The sequence below is a fragment of the Sturnira hondurensis genome, unplaced genomic scaffold (assembly GCF_014824575.4).
Source record: "Sturnira hondurensis isolate 20B ecotype Veracruz unplaced genomic scaffold, ASM1482457v3 Scaffold0022566, whole genome shotgun sequence".
NCBI classification, from domain to species: domain Eukaryota; kingdom Metazoa; phylum Chordata; class Mammalia; order Chiroptera; family Phyllostomidae; genus Sturnira; species Sturnira hondurensis.
Genome location: NW_028095197.1, coordinates 2165886 through 2186655, shown reverse-complemented (window position 1 = coordinate 2186655; position 20770 = coordinate 2165886). Strand labels below are relative to the sequence as shown.

Genomic DNA, 20770 nt, shown 5'->3' with positions numbered 1-20770 from the left:
ATGTTAAAGGGACTTAGCTAAGAAAAAGAAGCTCAAAAATATGAACAGTAAAATGACAACAAACTCACAGTTATTAACCACCACACCTGAAACAAAAACCAAAAACAAACTAAGCAAACAACTAGAACACAAACAGAACCACAGAAATGGAGATCACATGGAGGGTTATCAGTGGGGGAGTGGGAGGGGGAGAGAGGGTGAAAAGGTACAGAGAAGAAGTAGCATGAATGGTAGGTAGAAGACAGGAGGAGGGCAAGAATAGTATAGGAAATGTGGAAGCCAAAGAACTCATATGTATGACCCATGGACATGAACTAAAGATGGGGGATGTGAGAGGGAGGGGATGTGCAGGGCAGAGGGGAATAGAGGTGGGGGGGAATGGGAAACTAGTAACATAATCAATAAAATATATTTTTAAAAATCTTAGCCTTCTAGTTAATTAATTAAATAGGGTTTATGTAGCTGTTTCATTTCATTAGTATTGAGGTCCCATAAAACTGACATAAAGAACCAGGCCATTATGAAAAAATAATAATACCAAATAGATATTTAAAGTTGATTTGATTTATTCTGACTCTTTTAAATGCACTGTGGGCCTGCCACCGTGAATCTCAAGGCTACAATGAATACTAACAGCATGAATTCACAAATATACAAAGAAAAATACCAAACTTATTAAATTTATTAATAGAACAATCATCTGTGTTTTACTCCTGATTATCAGAGACTATTCTAAAAATGTGGTGTCCGAATATCATCTTAATGTTTGAGAAATATTTAAGAATACCATCAAGGAAGACAATTCAAAAGAAGAAATACAAAATAAATGAGATTGTCAAAAACATTTTTTAGTAATACCTTGCATAAGTATCTGAGAGACTGAGAAGCCACAAACTCGTATACTCCAAACAGAATTATGAATGGACAGTCCTCACTGGTGTGGCTCAGTGGATTGAGAGTTGTCCTGCAAACCAGAGTTCCTGGTTTGATTCCCAGTCGGGGTATGTGCCTGGGTTGCAGGCCAGATCCCCAGCTGGGGATGTGTGAGAGGCAACCACACACTATTGTTTCTCTCCCTCTTTCTCTCTCCCTCCCCCTCTCCCTAAAAATAAATAAATAAAATCTTTTTTTAAAAAAAAGGATGAAAGGAAATTACAGAGCATCCATTTAAAATAAATTAAATTTTAAGTAAAAAATAAAAATCACAAAAATAAGTGGATAACAAAATTTCTCAATAACAGTGAGTCACCAAGTTCCTTTTTTTAACAGTTGCTATAAAAAATTTTTATTAAGAAAACCTAAACACACAAACATGATTAAACACTTTTAAATTGAAGTCATGAAACTTCCTTTGTCCCTTTTACAAAAAGAAAGTTTCAAAAATAAAAGGACAAATTCTAACTATTTCACTGTTTTCTATTACTATTTTAGTAAATTATTTGTTCAATCGCTTCTTTAGGTTCTCAAGGTGTTCCACATTAACATCTTCTAATGCCACTACTGTTGCTTTAGATAAGGAGGGATTAAACGAAATAGTCATTAGACAGCACAAATCTATTAGATCTCGCTGACATTTCTGCAAACCTTCCAGGAATTTCTGGTACTGAACAGGTTCTTTTTTTAATTTTTTCATCTCTGGTACTGAAAACCCTATTAAACTAATAAGGATTTCATCTACAAAATCTACATCTAGATACGCAGTACCGTCGGAAATCTTTGCTGCTATACTCCATATGCCACCAGAACTTGAGAGATTTCCAGTTAAGGTCACAATAAAGGCTTTGACTTTTACTGTTATAACTTTCTTTGGTTTGCTGGCCATTAGAATAGACAAATAGATAAAGGGAGGAGAATACAAATCCATGGTGATAGAAAGATTAGTGCTGTCCTTTGATGATCTTGGAGAACAATGCTGAAAATGGTGATTATTTTCATTAGAAATTTGTGAATTCTTTTTTGGTACATAATTAACCAGTTTTTCATTTAAAATTTTATTATTTAAGGAATGTATATCTGAACTGCTGATGGTTTGTTTTACTTTATCTTTTGTCTCTGAGTTCTTTTCTTTATTTGTAAAGTCATGGTACGGGTGTATATTATCATGAACTGAAAAAACACTACTGTTGTGGTCTGTAGAAGATAAACAACTAAAAGACTTTTCATCAGTGATCTGTCCAGACAAATTTTTTTCATTCCAATCATTACCATTTTTGCAAATCACAGAAAAATTATTCTGAACATTAGGCTCATGTGAAGATCTCACTGTATTTTCATCTGTGATTCTGTTTAAAGTCAATGGCTCCAATTCTTTAGTCTCCATTTTTTCTTCCTGGGCAGCTTCTTCGAAAAGCAAGGCCTCTGCCAATGAAAAGTCATCTAATTCCCCATCAGTGAAATGCACAGATTGATTTGGTGGTTTCTCCTTTGGTCTTGGAGAAATAACAAGTCCTGGTTCAAAACCCGACTGTCTTGTGGAAGTAGTATTTGAACTATTTGAACTACTTGTATTTGAAATAGTATTTGAACTACCTGTACTAAAGCATCTTCTTTCCAAGGAGGTGGTATTAATTGCTGCAAGCTCATAATTTTCATCAAGACTTGCCAAGAGTTCTTCATCAGAAGGTCCTAACACAAGATCTAGATCATCTGTATTTCTGGCAAGGTTTTGGTTAGAATTATTTGGTATGATTGAAACCATAGGATCAGGTTCCCCAATTAATCTTCCAAGTACTTTTTCTTGGGCATATTCCTCTAAAAGAGCATCTACTTCTCCTCCCAACACCTTCACGTTTTCTGGTTTCAGTAGGAGAACACCAAGGCGGAAAGAAATGATTCCATAAATCAAAACTTTTGTACCTGGAGGAAGATTACTATGAAGAGCTGGAATAGGCTGATATTCCATTCCCTGCACTTGTACAATTCCATCAGTTAGCTGTAGCATCAACATTCGTGAAGGCTTTGCTTCCCAAGGCTTTTGGGTTACTTGTGTTTCAGCTGTAATTAGCTCATTCATAGTATTCTTTCCTCTCAACTTTTGTATCTGGGAATATGCAGGTTGACTTACATCAACCAATGAATTAATCTGCAGAGCAAAAAATCCATTCAATTCTCCTTTTGGAACTTCTAAAATGCCATCAGGTAAAAGAGGATGCTCCAAATCTTTCAGATCGGTAAGGAGCCATTGCTCAAAAACTTGTTTATTTATTTGTGCCTGACTCAAATTAACATTATCATTTTCATCTTGGATCCAATGAATACAAGCTTCTAGCCACAATAGCGGTACTTTTACATGCCAGGTAGCTGAAAGCCAGGTTTCAACTCTTGATGCGACACTAGTTACACTCATTTCTTTTAAATAAAAATTATGTATCTGTTACCTAAAAACAAAAAACAAACAAATTAGAATTCAGTACACTTAAATATAATCTCCATAATTCTGTACAATGCACAAAACATGCATAACCACACCCTTTTTATTTTTCTTGATTCAGAATTTAAAAGCCTTTCACTTTCTACATATCCAAATTTCAAATACCTCAAGTAAACAGATGATATAAGTAAAAGGATTGAAAGGTAACTCATCCAAATTATAAGTTCTCTGACTTAATATAAATTTCTTAAATTTCTAACCATTTTTTCATCTGTAAAATGTCAATACCATTATCTATCTTACACATTTTTTGAGGATTACATGATTAACATTTATAAAACATGTCAGACCTATGAAAGACACCTAATAAACAGTAATTATTATATTAATAACCATATTTTAATCATTTAAAATTTGTTTAAGAAACAATATTTGAATTTGGGTCTCAGAAATATTCTAAAGTCTAATAAAAGCATCCTCCTAATTATTCAGGCAATAGAAAAAAAGAAACAATATTCACTAAGGTTATTTTCATAACTACAATGCATACTCTATTAAAACATAGCATTGTGTTTGACCATATAGAACTTAGATATGTGATCTAAGAATAAAGTTATAACAAATAACAATAAATTCTCACCTGATCTAAAGCATCTGCTTTACCCAAATAATTTCAATAGTCCTACCAGGTAAATATACTTCTGATTTTCTCAGTATGATGAAAAGACAGATTAACCCTATGTTCTCATAAGTATATTTTTTCCTTCTACTGCTAAAGATATCTAAGAGTCAGCATTTATGAAAGTTGTAATATGTCCATAAGAAACTCACCATTTGGAATAGGAACATAGGATTTGATGACAGGACTTGGAACTGGTTGTTCAGGGTAGTACTTGTAACATCTACTGCTCAGAAATAGCCCTGGGAAGTAAGACAAGAAGCAACAATGGTTGTAAGATAAAGCTGCAAAAAAGAATCACTGGCCTATTTTCATGAGTGCAAGAGTTTGATAGTTTGGTTTTTCAGGCTCCTGTTACCAATCAGGGTAGAGTATAGGTAATATAGAGTTTTAAAAATGAGGTTTGGAAAAAAAAAAAACCTGGCTGGTGTAGCTCAGTGGATTGAGCACGGGCCCGGGAACCACACGATCACAGTTCGATTCCCAGTCAGGATACATGCCTGGGTTGCAGGCCAGTTCCCAGCAGGGGACTCATGAGAGGCAACCATACATTGACATTTCTCTCCTTCTCTCCTTCCCTTCCCCTCTAAAGATAAATAAAAATAAAATATTTTAAAAAATGAGGTTTGGAGTAATATGAACAAAAGCAAGTGACTGTGAGAAACTCATGCACTTTAGCTTGCTTCCTTGTCTATATGGTACTTACTTCATGGACTAGTATGAAAATTAACAGAGATCAGAGAGGACAGAGAGCAGGGACCAGCCCAGATACAGATATTAGGCAGGTAAGCCAGATGACCCAAGGGGCAAATCCGGCCCATTTAAAATGGCCACTCACTTTAAAGGCCAGAATCAACAGCTATTTGGCAAGTAACAAGGAATCCAGCAGCTGCTATAGGCAGAGAGGCAGACTGCCCAGAAAGTATCCATGGCCCACAAGAGACCAGGGGCTGAAGCAGGCCAAAGCAGCTCAGGCTGAAATTAAACAGTACCGCCTGCAGAGGGAGAAAGAGTTCAAGGCCAAGGAAGCTGTGGCAGCACTGAGGTAGAGGAGGATAACCAGAAGAAAATTCTCCAGACTTTCTGGCAGAACAAGGATGAAGTCCTGGATAACCTTTGGTCTTGCCTGCAACTTCAGCCAGAAATCCATGAAAACTACCATATAAATAGGTAAGAGAAGAAAGAAGGACTTGTTCCATGAATTGGCATTTTAGATGCCTTTATGGAATATGAACCATTAGCAAAGCTTAAGCTATTTCTTGTGAAAAGGCATTAAATTATTTCTGTATATGATAAGTCCCTTCACTTTATAAAGAATAGCATATGTTGCTTCTTTGTAGAAACTTAAAACTTAATCCAAAGACTTCAATTTTTACCTTGTATTTCTTAGAAATTTAATCGATATATACATTGTCTGGTTTCTTTAGCTTAAGCAATATATATATATTTAGTATTGACTTCTTCTTTCTTAGGTGAAGTAAAAAAAAGGTGGGTTTTTTTTGAAGAAAGAAAGGAAGTTAAAATCTTTTTTTCCCCTAAAGCTTTCTTGAAGGTCAAGAGCTTTATCTATGAAAAAGTAGTAAATAGTTCTTTGTAACCTGTATTAAGCAATAGGAGGCCTTAAAATAATACTTTTTGGCTAAGGATTAGAACAATGAATAGTATTGTTTGGGCTGCTTTTAATTTCCCTTATGCAAAATTACTAGATGACAACTTAAGTACTTGTTACATGTTATTAATTAAAGGTGAAAATTCTTTATCATATAAAAAATTAAAAGAGCTAGGAGAGCAGTAAATAATCTAGTGGTCCAGAGAACAACCATGGTACCAATTATTTTTCACTTACACACTATCACCATAAACAAGTGGTCACATTATTAACACATGGTTAAAATTTAAAGTAGCATAGCTGTTGTGAGAATTACATGAATAACATTTTAAAGGAATGAAGGTCATTATAATTACTGAGCTGGTGAATCTTTATATTGAAGAAAATGATGGAGAGTATAGATATGTACCGTATATATATTTAATGATATATGGAAACTACGTAAAAATTCAAAGGCAGAAAAAGTCCCTGGCCATTTTGATGAAAATAAACCATGTCAAGTGAAATCTACATGTCTCTATAACAAGGAAACCAACAATCTCTACACTAAAGCTTTCTGATTTAAATGGAAGTATTTCCTAACTTATTAGGAAATAAGGAAACTAAATAAGGAAACAAAAACCATGTACTAACTTTTGTGTACAAAAGAAAGGAAAATAAGCATATTCTTATTTCCCTGTATATACATAAAGGACCTTTAGAAGGATATACAGGAAATAACACATTTGGTACATAGCTACACTTAATAAAAAAGAGTAAGATCTTTGTGCATCAGTAAATAGAGCCTACATAACGTGTATAGTATACACCGTATAGTCCAGAAGTAGGCTATTCACATCAAGTAAAAGCTCAAATCCCTAATGAAACAGCTGACCTAGAGCTATGTCCACCAGAGGATCAGGCTGAAAGCAACTTGAAAACCACACAAAAGAGCCAAACACATGGGAAAAACTCCTATCCAACATGAGCTCTCAAACTAAAATGATAAAACTCGAGGAAAATTACTGTCATGAGCCACATCAGTAGACAAAATAAACAGGAGAATTTTCAGCTGTTTAAAAATTTTTTTAAATAAAAAATCTTAAATGGTTTTTAAAAACCTCTTTGAGCATATATTTAGCATACTAAATATACTTTAAAATGGGGCTAATATCCTTTAAATAGATAATTAAATAACAGACATTTATGAAAAGAAGAAATTAGGAACCTTGGAAATGGGAAAGTCTCTAAAATTAGAAGTATAAAACATGGGACAAACAATAGAATAAAAACAAACGAAGGGAGAACTTATGCATTGGAAATTAGTAAGAAGAGAGTATAAAGATAAAAAATAAGATTTTAAAAAGCTATGTATGGAAGATGATCACAGTTTTGGATACAGAGTTGTCCCAATATACCAAGGTTGTGGGTTGGATCCTAGGTTAGGGAATCAACCAATGAATGTGTGAGTAAGTAGAAAAACAAATCTTTGTTTTTCTTTCTCTCTCTCCCTCTCTCAAAAATCAATAATAATAAAACAATAATAATGGTTGAAGGTGGTCAAAAACCATAAATTTCCAGTTATAAGATAAATACTAAGGGTATAATAATATATATCGTGATGAATATAGATAACACTGCTGTATATGTTCAGAAAGTTAAGAAAGGAGATCCTAAGAGTACTCATCACAAAGACAATTATTTTTTTCTTCTCTTTTTATTGTATCTATGTCAGATGATGGATGTTCACTAAACCTACTGTGATAATCATTTCAAACCATCACTTATACAGTGATGTACAGGGTCCAGCACAAATTACACCCCTTTTTTATTACAAAATCTTTTGTTACAAAATCATAAGCATGTAATTCTGTAACATAACACTATCACACTCAAGCACACTGCATGACATTTTAGGTGAAACGTTCAAATTAAATCTATAAATGATTACACCCATATTATTACCCTACCAACCACACTCAAGCAGGCGTTACTTCTGTCAGACCCTGTATGTCAATTATTTCTCAATAAAATTGGGGGGGATAAATAAAAGTGAAAATTAAAATTAAAATTGAAATTTTCCTGAAAGTCAAGAAAGATAAATTCTCCAGGCTGGAAATCCCCAATACTACTAAGCAGCATTTTAAAAAATCTACAAGGAAACATAGTATGGCAAATGGCAAATGGCAAAAGATTAAGGACAGATGGTAAAAAAAAAAGTCTTAAAATTCAGCAAGCTGGATCTAAAATTTGAGACAGTAAAAATGTAGAAAAAAAACAAAAAAAATTCAGAGGGAAGTTTAGGTATTTCTGTTTTGTCAAGGAAGACAGAGATTCTGAGTAGGTTTAGAAATTTATAGAAAAAATATAAAATTATATATTTAAGGGTAAAACTAACATCTTTATAATCCCTCCTGAAACTAACTCCACAGAGAACAGATTTTTAAAAGTCCATAAAACTCTTAGAACAGCCCTGGCCAGTGTGGCTCAGTTGGTTGTGTGTCATCCCGCAAACCAAAGGGCCACTAGCTTGATTCCCAGTCAGGGCACATGCCTGGGTTGCGGGCTTTGTCCCCAGGTGGGGCACTTGCAGAAGGCGACAGGTCATTGTTTCAATCTCACATGAAAGATGCTTTTCCCTCCTCTCCTCCTACCTCCCACTCTAAAATAAAATAAAAATAAATTAAAAAAAAAAAACTCTTAAGAACAAAGAAAATGGGAGAGGAAACAGTGGCAACAAATTTTGAAAGCTGGAAAGCAGACACCTGAAAGCTGAATTCGAAGCTGAGATTAAGGGTGGCTGATTTAAAATCCAGAACCCATAAAAGGCAATATCACGTATGTTTGGAAGTAAAGGGCACTCTAAACACATGACTGATTAGGAGACTCTTTAAGACATTAATTAAGACTGTGGCATCCTCATCCCACATCGGTGAGACTGGTAATTCGGTCTTCTAAATTAGAGGCTTTTTAGACTTTTTAGACTGCTCTGGGGACACCAGAGCACCGTTGAAGGTGCTATACTGAAACTAGAACAAATGAATTAAACACTAAATGCTGAACATATGCTACTCTCTTCCTCCACAAAACTCCAAGAAATAACAGTGATTAGGCCTACACTCTCCTAGAAGGAGACTAAAAAATCTTTCTCTGGATGATCCTACCACCGAGACCTAGAAATATGTATGCACTAACATGAGAGATTCTCTAATTAAATGGTCTTTCTGAGACCATATCAACAGACTCAAGAGTTCCAACCAGCTTTCTTTCTAGTTTCCCACTCTTAATTATGACAAGATATCTGAGAAAAGCCTCCAAAATAAATCATATCAAAGAGAAAAAAATGCAATAAAGTGACCATGAAGGGAGACAAAAACCTCAAAAAAGCTATCATTAATATTCTCAGAGAGCAAAGACATCATATTCATGAAGTACGAATGCTGTAACAAGGAATATTCACAGAACAAAAAAAACCCCACAACTATTAGAAATTTAAAATACAATCGCAGAAATGAAAAACAGTAGAATGATGGAAAATAGTAAAATCTCTTCGAAAAGTAAAGCATCAGTACAAACAAATCAATGGAATGAGGGGGATTAAAGGGGCGATAATCAAAGAAACAAATTTAGGAAAATCTACAACAAAGATGAAAGCTTCCAGATTTAACGGACCCAACACAATAAATAAAAATATAACAAATCATACCTCTAAAAAATTTTAGAAAACAGGAAGAAGATTCTGCAAGCTTCCAGAAAGGGAAAACAAACAACAAACAGGTCACACTCAGAATATCAGGAATGAAAATGGCTTTAGATTTCTCAATGGAGGTTATAAAGCAAATGAGCAATTCCTTCGAATTTCTGAATGAAAATTATTTACAACCTATAAATCTCTACCCAGGAAAGTATCAATCAAGAATGACAATGAAATAAAAACATTTTCAGTTCAACACTGTACAAAACAATTTTTGTAATGTAGGGTGTGTTCTAACATAATAGAGGAATAAAACAAGAAAGAGGACTCAACCTTACACAACAGAGAGGCAAAGCATCACAGTTAAGGGTATTTGCAGGATATAAAGGTAAACATCCCAGAAGGCCTCAGGCGAAATTATTTTTCAAGAAGATGAAATTGTGTAAGACCCAGGATTTCATGTCTTTCTCATTCTTGGTTTATACCTGTTAGCCAGAGCATTGGTATATCTCAATGAACAACAGAAATTTAACTAACGGGAGGAGTCAGGAATTGTACTAAAGAAAAAATACAAAAAAGTAAGAGGAAAAAAGAAAAAGAGCTCAAAAGAAAACAAAACACTTAACAGGAAAGAAAAGTAATATTTGACTACTACATGACTTAGTTAGAAACATGTATATAGTCATAATATACATTCTGAATACTAATCTGGCAAAAACTTTATAACACAGCTATACAGAGATAAAATAAGATCAACAAATATGTATGAGGGTGAAGCTGGGAGGGGTAAGAAGGATGGGGGAAAAGAGCTTAATCCTCACCTTTGTAGTGAAAGTCAATAGACTAATGTCTAATACTGAAATATCAAATATCAATATTTGCATTGCTTCCAGAGCTATAGAAGTAAATACAAAAAAAGGCTGACAACAGAAGTTGAAAGTGGTTGCCCTGGGGAAAGGGGACAAAGGACAAGGGCATAGGGTTGCTATTTTTCAAAACTATTCTTTAAAGTTTGATATTTTAAATGATACATATAAAATTTTATTCTTCGATCTTCTATGTTCCACTGATTTCTTTGTACTGGTGTTTAATTTTGGGAGGAGATTTTCTTATTAACTTTCATGTGCTCTACTGAGTTTTTCATTTCTGCTGCTAGTAATGAACAAAATAGTACAAGAGTATTTATGTTTAAAACTTAAAGGTATAAAAGACAAAATGCTTTCCCCCTAAGATCAGGAACAAGGCAAAAATGTCCACTCTCAACATTTCAACATTGTACTGGAGGACTGTGTCAGTGCAATAAGACAGAGAAAAAAATTAAAAGCATACAAATTAAAATAGAAAAAAACAGCATTAAGAAAGACACACAGACCAATGAAACAGAATAGAGTCCAAAAATAAACCTTCATATGTAAGGTCAAATGATTTTCAAGAAGAGTGCCAAGATTACACAATGGGGAAAGGATAGTCTGTTCAACATAAAGTGTTGGAAAAACTGGATCTCCACGTGCAAGAATGGACCCTTACCTTATACCATATTCAAAATTTAACTAAAAATAGATTAAAGATCTACATGTTAAGACCCCAAACTATAAAATTCCTAAAAGAAAACATAGAAGAAAAATTCATAATATTGCAATAGTCAGTGATTTCTTGGATACAACAAAAGTGCAGGTGACAAAAGCACAGGTAACTAAAGCAAAAGAGACAAGTAGGGCTGTATCAAACTTAAGAACTCTACAGCAAAGGAAACAACAGTGGAAAAGTAACCAACAGAAAGGGAGGAAATATTTGCAACCATATTTTTGATAGTGGTAAATATCCAGAATATGTAAAGAACTCAATTCAATAGCCCCCCTCAAAAAAATTTAAAATAGGCAAAGGACTAGAACAGCCATCTTTCCAACAAAGATACACAAATGGCCAAAAGCTATAGAAAGACATTCACCATCATTAACCAAAAAAGAAATGCAAATCCAAACCACAATGAGGTATCATTGTGGAACTCTTAAACACTGTTGGTGGGAACTGTAAAATGGTGCAGCTACTACAAAAATTCCTCAAAAAATGAAAAATAGAACTATCATATAACCCAGCAATCCCACTTCTGGGTATATATCCAATAAAACAGAACAGAATCTCAAAAAGATGTTTGCACATCCATGTTCACTGCAGAATTATTCACAATAGACACGATGTGAGAGCAACCGAAATGTCCATCAACAGATGAATGGGTAAAGAAAATGTGGTATATACACATAAGAATAATATTATTCAGCCTTTAAAAAAAAAGAAATCCTGTCATATGCTACAACCTTAAAGGGTTGCATGAACCTTAAAGATATTATGCTAAGTGAAATAAGCTGATCACAAAAGTACCACATGATTCCACTTACATGAAGTATCTAAAGTACTCAAACTCATAAAAATATAAAGTAGAATTGTAGTTGCTAGAGGCTGAGGGAAGGAAGAAAGAAGCTGTTCAATGAATGCAGAATTTCATTCATGCAAGATAAGTTCCAGATATCTGTTGTGCAATACTGTAATATATACTTAAAACCTGCCAAGAGGGCAAATTTGTGTTACATGTTTTAGAGGGGAATAAAAAGAAAAAACAAAATTATCCATTTGTAGTTGACATGAATATTTATGAAGAAAATGCCAAGGAATCTGCAAAAAAACCCCTACGGTACATCACCTGATAAATGAGTTAGCCAGATCCAAGTGTTTATTTCATGCTCTATTGAGTATCACATTGTTTACACTTCCATGCATTTTTACTGATGATTTCACTGTTTAAAGTGGCCCCCCTAGCATAGTGATAAAGCGCTGTTTAGGGCCCGGGCCAGGTGGCTCAGTATATTAGAGCACTGTCCCCCATGCAGCAAGGCTGCAGGTTCCATCCAGATTCTTGGTCAGGGTACACATAGGAAGCAACAAATTGATGTTTCTATTTCTCTTGCTCTTCCTTTCTCCCTTCTTCCCTCTCTCTGTCTCTTCCTATCTCTCTCTCTCAAATCAAAAAATTTAAAAAAACTTTTAAAAGAGTATAAACACAAGCACACATACACACAGAAGATAAGGCAGGCTGCAATAAACACATAGTGAACAAAAGATCTATATCCAGAATATATAAAAAATTCTAAAATTCAATTAAAAAAACAAATTAATTTTAAAATGAGCAAAAGAGCCCTGGCTGGTATGGCTTAGTGAACTGAGCACTGGCCTGCAAACCAAAAGCTCGCCAGTTCGATTCCTGGTCAGAGCACATGCCCAGGTTGTGGGCCAGGTCCCTTTCCTTCTCCCTAAAAATAAATAAATAAAATCTTTAAAAAAAAAGAAAATTAAAATGGCAGATTTTTTCCCTGACAGTCTGGATCAAAAATGTGGGTATGCATTATACATAGCAAACTACATTAATGGTGATGTGGTGTGACCGTATATTTGTCAAAACTCAGAATTACACACCAAAAAACTATGAATTTTACTTCAATAAAAGCTGAAGACAAACACCAAAAGAACAGAAATATCCCAACCACCTTTCAAACTTGCTGAAGATAAAAAAAGAATATCCAACAGAAGATAAAAGGAACGGGCGGGTACAATAAACAGAAACTAAGATGGTAGAAATAAGTCTAAAAATGTTAGCAATCATAATGAACATAGATCAAATCACCTGTTAAAAGATCCTCTCAAATTGAATAAATCAAATCCAGCTGTATGCTTAAAAGACAGACCTAAACAAAATAACATCAAAATATGAATTTAATTAAAATAAAGGTAAGTTAAAACCTCCAAGCACAATTCCATGAAACCACAGCTTAGTGACATCTAGACTGAAACAACCATACTTATATAAGATTCCAAAGTGCTGGGTTGTTTTTTTTTTTAACTCAAAAATTATACCCGATCCGTGGCTCTTAGGTGAGCTCATTTAGTAAGTTACCTATTTCCTCCACTAAAATGTAAAAACCACAGTACTAGCAAATGGCCTTAGTATAATTTCCACAGGTGTAGTAATGTGATGACAGTAAGTAAACTGAAATCAGGACAAAATGTAGTTTGAGTAGTTAAAAACTGTTTTTAGGTGAAGTATCAAGTATAAAAATCACAATAAGAATTTAGTTGTTTGCAAAATGTTTTATACTATAAATAACTCTGGGTACAGCATATACCCCTAAATTACAAGCAACCATGTCACACAAATGCTATTTTCTATCTGAGTCTATTAAATACTAGGAGATAATACTGTTGATACTTTTAGGACCAGAAAAAAAACAGTAAGAAAGGAAGAAAGATTAGTTGTGAATTGAAAAGGTCAAGGCTAGACAGAAAATTAAATGAACAAGGATGAATTTCAGATATTAATTCTAAAGCCCCAGCAGGTACAACTATATCAACACAGAATTAAAGACAAGAGTTTGCTGAAAATAAAAATTAAAAACTCTTACTTGTAAAACTTTCAACGTTTTGCAAAATACTTTTACATCTGCAGTTATAACCTAAATTTCAAAATAATAACTTATAGTAGGTAGATATTGTCATCTATTTGAGAGAATGAAATTGAGGCATAAAGATCAAGATACAAAACCATACCTAGTAGAAGACCTAGGAATAGACATAAATTCTGCTAATCTCCATTCCTATTTTTTCTAGACCCTGTTGACTTAAGTGGAAAAAGAATATAGTAGTATCACCAGTTCTGTTTTATATATAAAACCCATTTACATGTAAAACTTACTCATACACGGCTATTCTATAAAAGCACAGTATTAAAATAAACAGACTTAATCAGATCTCATTTAAATAACAGGCTCACTTAGTGCATTCCAAATTATTTCATTTACAAAATCAAGTGAAAGAAAAACTCAACATCACCTATTGCATCTTTTTTTAAAAATTTATCTTTAGAGGTGAGGGGAAGGAAACAGGAAGGACGAGAGAGGGAGAGAAATATCAATGTATGGTTGCCTATCGTCCGCCCCCTGCTGGCAACTAGCCAGCAACCCAGGTATGTGCCCTGACTGGGAATCAAACCTCCATCCTCTGGTTCACAGGCCCGCGCTCAACCCACTGAGCTACACCAGTCAGGGCTGCAATCTGTCTTTGTGACAGCTTCAAAACAATAATGTTATGGTTAAGTAATACTTTTCCTTTGTTGTAACTCTACAAAAACACATTTTTAAATTTTCAAAAATATAACATTTTAAAGCTCATGGATGCATTTATTTTTTAATTTTTTTTATATATCTCAAACATGCACTTATTAGTGCTGTTATCATGGCAAAATTTTCAAAAAGACAGTTGAGACAAAATCTGAGAAACATTGCTCAACTAAACCATATCTAAATTGTTCTATTAATGTGTGGCAGTACTAATTAATAACTCGCTCCAAGTACTACTCTCTACAGTTTGAATCTCCATTTTTGAAGCTAACTACATCCTATAATGTTATAATAGTATTATCAAAACTGGATCAAAAAACTGCAATGACTAAAACCCCAAAAGATAACCAAACCTTTAAAAAATGGGTTAAGAGATATTTAACATTGTGATATTAACTCAAATACAGCTAATATAAAATGTTTTAGCAAAAAGTCAAGAACTTTGGGGGAAAAACTGCTAAAAGCACATTTGTTACACAGAATTCTTCATTTAACAACAAAGTAGACGGTATATTGATCTCCCTACAACTGCATGTAGTAACAGATATAACAAAAATTCTATATATAATAGAATAATTATTGTAATTATTATAATTATTAATTATTATTATTATTATTATTATTATAGAATTATTTTTCCTAAATAATTCTATTGTACTATTTTCTAAATAATTCTATGTACAACAGAATTATTTTTCATAGGTTACAAAGAAAGATTTATTAAAATGTTTAATCAAATGGAAAAGGTATTATCATGTAGAATCTATACTATAATGTTTAGACTGGGTTTCAATAACTGAACCCCTCAATAATTTACTAAATTCTATTACTTGCATCATCTCCTTCAGAGAATTCCTAAGGTTTTCGTTCCTTCCTGTCTCAAGAAATTGAGTAACCATAGTTACTGCAAGTAGAAGCAACTCAAGAGAGATGTTAGCTAGGGCAGCACGGCCTCCCATCTACTCATACACAAAAAAACAGCTCCTAATCCTCAAAAGTACATGCTTTTTAAATTGTACTTTAAGAAACATTCATACCATATGATCCACTTTTTTACTCTCCAAAATTAATTTTAAGAAAACAATCAGAAATGTAGACAAAAATTTACGTGCCAGAGTATTTATCATTGTTTTGGTAGTGTGGAAAAAAAACCAGAAACAATCTATGGACTGGAGGGTAACAGCATCTTTTTAAAAAGATTTTTAAGGACTATTCAGTGACACGTTCATATTTTATTTTGTTACAAAAAAGACCAGATATAAAACTACATATATCGTCATCCCCACCAGTTTTATAATCATGAAAAAAGTTTTAACAAACTGACATTTTGTGCATAGTAAACTTGGCTGACCACAATAATCTACATTCTAGATCTTGACTGCAGGAACTCAGCAGAAAGAGAATAGAATAGGAAAATTCTATCACTCATCACTAAGACTTAAGCATATTTAACTTATAAATTAATTTTCAGGCAGCCTCATATTTCAATTTTTATTTTATTATTATTATTTTTAAGGAAACCAATCAGGTAGTGTTCTCTCCCTCATACTTTCTCCAAGGAGAAAGAAGAACGATCATCAATGGCAAATGACAGTTACCGAAGCAACACTAAGAACCAGCTTCATGCTCAGGAAAGAACACTCAATTTCCTCCTCATGGTTTCGGGTGCTCTATACATTCAGAGAAACTTTTCTAGTAACGAACTACAGAGATGATCCCTGAAAGTATAGTCTCATATTTCAATTTAAAAAAATACAAAAAGATGGACTTCCGCCAAGATGGAGGCATAGGTGGAAACACTGTGCCTTCTCCCACAACCAAGTTTGAATACAACAAAGGTTTGGAGAACAAAGACACAGCCAAAGAACAGAAAATTGAATTATATGGAAGTCCGACAACAACGAACCTTTCAACCGGGATGGTAAGAGGGGCGGAGCCAGCAGCGGAGCAGGGTCGGGCAGGAAAGATCCCCAGACGGGACCCAGTCAGGGTGTGGGGCAGACTGACCACGGTCGCACATTCGAGCACAGTGAGACGGACCACGCAGGCCCCAGAGGGCAAACCCAGTGGTGGAGGGCTGACAGCGGTGGCACACTCGAGTGCAGTGGGACGAAACGTGCGGCCCCAGTGACGGTGGCAGCTGCGGCAGGAAGCAGCAGACGGGAAGCCATTGTTCCTCTTTGACACCGCCCCCACATACAACGTCACAACCCAGCGACTTAGTTGCCCTGCTCTGGTGAACACCTAGGGCTCAAATCCTGCTACATAACAGGCACAAACAGCCCAAAAGATGGCACAAGAAGAACTCAAAGTCCCAGAGCCAATAACTCTAAGCAACCAAGAGATTGCCAGCCTCTCAGATGCACAGTTCAAAACACTGGTGATCAGGATGCTCACAGAACTGGTAGATTATAGTCACAAATTAGAGGAACATATGAAGGCTAAACTAATTGAAATGAAGGGAGATGCACAGGAAACCAATAGTGATGGAAAGGAAACTAGAACTCAAATCACTGGAATGGACCAGAAGGAAGAACGAAACATCCCACCAGAAAGGAACGAAGAAATGAGAATTCAAAAAAATGAGGAGAGGCTTAGGAATCTCCAAGACATCTTTAAACGTTCCAACATCCGGATTATAGGAGTACCAGAAGGGGGAAAGAAACAGCCACCAGTGGAAAACTTATTTGAACAAATAATAAAGGAGAACTTCCCCAGTCTGGCAAAGGAAATAGACTTCCAGGAAATCCAGGAAGCTCAGAGAGTCCCAAAGAAGTTGGACCCAAGAAGGAACACACCAAGGCACATCATAATTACATTAACCAAGACCAAAATGAAGGAGAGAATCCTAGAAGCAGCAAGAGATAAGGAGATAGTCACCTACAAAGGAGTACCCATCAGACTGTCAGCAGATTTCTCAAAAGAGACCTTACAGGCAAGAAGGGGCTGGAAAGAAGCATTCCAAGTCATGAAATCCAAAGACCTACAGCCAAGATTGCTTTATCCAGCAAAACTTTCATTTAGAATGGAAGGACAGATAAAGTGCTTCTCAGATAAGGTCAAGTTCAAGGAGTTCATCATCACCAAGCCCTTATTATATGAAATGCTAAAGGGACTTATGTAAGAAAAAGAAGATGAAAAATATTAACAGTGAAAGGACAGCAAACTCACAGTTATTAACAACCACACCTAAAACAAAAGCAAACGAAGAGGACAGCTAGATCAGGAGTGGAACCATAGAAATGAAGAACACATGGAGGGTTAGCAACAGGGGAGTGGGAGGAGAAGGGGGGAGAAGGTACAGAAAATAGCATAGACAATAGGTAGAAAATAGATAGGGGGGAGGGCAAGAATAGTAGGGGAAATATAGAATCTAAAGAACTTGAGACACGTGGTTATAAACTAAGTAGGGGAGAATGGTGGGGGAGGGAGTTTGCGGGTGGAGGGGAATCAAGGTGGGGTATAAAACAACTGTAATGGTATAATCAGTAAAAAATATTAAAAAATACAAAAAGAGGCAGACATACCATCCTTCTGGGTATTGTATATAGCATTCAACCAATTGCTGAAACTTGTAAGCAATAACAAATAATTACATCATAACCACTCCATGTTTCCTCTATTTGCATCTACAAAGTAAAGGTAAGTCATTGGAATGACTTCAAGGTAATCCCAAAATTTTGAGAAGGTACTCTCTGAAAACTAGGGGGGGAAATTATATGTAATGACTGAAATCAGAAAGAAATAATCAGTGAGGCTATTTGTGGATCTTCCATAACCTAATGTAAGATAAAAAACAGAAAGAGAAGAGGTTTAGGAGTTTGAATCCCAACTCTGCTATGTGACCTCAGACATGTTGTTAATTTCCTCATCCATAAAAAAAAGATAACCACAACAAACCCACAGAACTGTAATAAGCATTAAATTGCTATTACAGATCTGGTACGTGGTAGGAAATTCAGGAAATGTTAGCTACATTTTAAATAACCATCCAGCCAGACAGTGTGCAATCTCAATCATATTAGCTTACCTAAAATAAATCCCATCTGGCTGGTGTGTGGCTCAGTAGAGCAAGTGCTGGCCAGTAAACCAAAGGGTCGCAGGTTTGATTCCCAGTCAGGACACATGCCTGGGTTGCCAGCCAGATGCCCAGTGGGGGGTGCTCAAGAGGCAACCACACATTTCCCTTTCTCTCCCTCTCTCTCTCCCTCTCTTCCCCGCTCTCTAAAAATTAATAAAATCTTTTAAAAAATAAAGTCCCAAACCTAAATAATACTAGCTCTGAATTTACTTGGAGTGTAAAATGATCATACAATTACACAAAACAGGAACCACTGAATGTATCAATCAAGTTGGCAAGTCTATGAATGAGCATAGGTATAATATAGTTTGGCTGAAAACATTAAAGTATGAAAGGATGATGAAAAGACAGACTTTTCCTATAATTTAAACACTAAACTTAAAAAGTAAGTTGTAAAAGTTAATTAAAAAAACAACCAATAATGGCATCTACAAAAGGTAATAGCTTTTACCAGTTAGAGTCCAGTCAGAAGACGGTAAAATTGGGATGAAGGAGTTCCTGGATAGGGCTTACTTTGCACTGCTGTTCATCACTGATCACAGAAAATGATGGCTGCAATAAAAATACTGGTATGAAAGAAAACATCATTAACTAGTAGAGTATGCCTATATATGCCTATTAGTATTAGTGAAATGTCCCAGGTTTTAAATAACAGATTCAATTAAATGTTGCAAATCCTAACTGGCAGATTAAATCTCTACAATCCAAGTTTCCCAGCCCCCAAATATGCTTGTGGATTCTTGGTTGAACACTAACCATGTGCCACAGAACCAAAACGTGAGTTAAGTTTTACCTCTCAACAAGATTTATAATGCACTCTTCATGGTGGGAACAATATTAGAAAAACTGGACTAACACTTAGAGATCTTAAACTCCACAATCTCAGACACTATACTCTAACAGTATTTGTTAACTACCCTCCCAGCCAGTAAATGGTGCTTCATGAAGCGCTCAGTTCTTCCTAATTAGGCAAGTAAAAGTGAAAGGATAGAGGAAGTCATAGCCATTTTAAAAAGATGCTGCTTACATCTATTTTGCAAATTATTCAAGAGGGAAATCAAGTTCCAATGTAATAAATCAGCACAAACTTATCATTAAAAATATATACATATATACGCGTATTCTGCTAATAGTGGATTTAGCTTTACATGTGAAGTACATCTTTAACCTTCAACGTGAGATTGGGGCTGTGGAGGAAAACTGGAGAGTTGAAGGATCATGATGTGAAAATTGGGTACAATAAAGCCTGGCGATTTCCCGGGACTGTCAGGATTCGGAATGATCTTAACAAAAGAAATCATCAAAACTTAGTACGGAGGCCTTAAGAACACCAGACACAAAGCAAGTACTGTAATCTGAATACCGTAAAACGGTAACATTGAAGGGCAAGGTTTTTGATGTTTTGATCACTGTCACATAACCCATACGGCAGGCTTTTTAAAGAGGTGAAAAACAGAACGCTGGTGTCTAAACGTATTTTGATGCTTGCATTCATTTGGGATGAATGTAATACTACTTCCAGGAATTTTTCAAATAAAATGCAGAAACGGCACTATAAAATACTCGCAGCACAGGCCCCATCAACAAAAAGAAAAAGAGAAAAGACAGAGAGAATGAAAGGTCTCTTCATAACAGAGAGAGCGCCCTGTAGAGAAGCCTGGAGTTCCCCGGGCGTGCTGGCTCAAAGTAGGAACCAAAGGGACAAGTTCCCCGAGACTCCACGGCTCACCACCACAACTCGGCAGACCTGCCCGCGTCTGTCGGGAACCGGCCAGTACCAATCGCCAGCTGCGCCCCGCGCACGGACCACGCCAGACAGGTGCTGCGGCCCGTTACAAACAGCGGGTTTCCACGACGAGGGCCGGGCTGCTGGGCAGGCTGCACTTACCGACCCGCAGCTCGCCGCACAGCCGGGCGGGAGTGGGGTACGGGGAGGAAGGGAGACCCGAGTGTGGACTGTGGAGGTGGGGGAATTCGTCGGGGCCTAGCACCGACCTGGGAATCCCGCCTTCCCCTCGCGCAACAGCAGTTCTCGAGCCGCGCGACTCTGAAAACTGGAACCAAAACGTCGCGCGACCTAACCCTATTTTGCCTCTTCCCGCCCGTCTACCCTCGCGCTCATGCCCCTCCTCCAAACCCAAAAGATTCCTCCAGGCCCGGCAAACGCCACTTCCCCGCCCCCTCCCTGTGCCT

At 35.8% G+C, this 20770-nt stretch overlaps 1 protein-coding gene and 1 non-coding gene across 8 annotated transcripts; both read right to left on the bottom strand.

Moving 5' to 3' along the window:
* Nucleotides 1-1229: 1229 nt before the first annotated feature.
* RMI1 (RecQ mediated genome instability 1) lies at nt 1230-20756 on the bottom strand. 7 transcript variants are annotated; one of them, XM_037036099.1, is made up of 5 exons: nt 20466-20756; nt 19029-19129; nt 13008-13068; nt 4202-4291; nt 1230-3377 (listed from the first exon to the last, which is right to left on the bottom strand). In XM_037036099.1, exon 5 carries the CDS (start codon nt 3344-3346, stop codon nt 1436-1438), a length of 1911 nt encoding a protein of 636 aa, XP_036891994.1. In that variant the 5' UTR covers nt 3347-3377; nt 4202-4291; nt 13008-13068; nt 19029-19129; nt 20466-20756; the 3' UTR covers nt 1230-1435. The 7 variants fall into 7 exon arrangements, with proteins under 7 accessions (XP_036891994.1, XP_036891995.1, XP_036891997.1 ...); XM_037036100.1 differs by having other exon boundaries at nt 13008-13064; nt 20573-20756; XM_037036102.1 differs by lacking the exon at nt 20466-20756 and adding an exon at nt 19746-20452.
* LOC118979904 (small nucleolar RNA U3) lies at nt 16016-16230 on the bottom strand. Its single transcript, XR_005065003.1, has one exon. It is a non-coding gene; the product is annotated as a small nucleolar RNA U3 (small nucleolar RNA).
* Nucleotides 20757-20770: the final 14 nt, after the last annotated feature.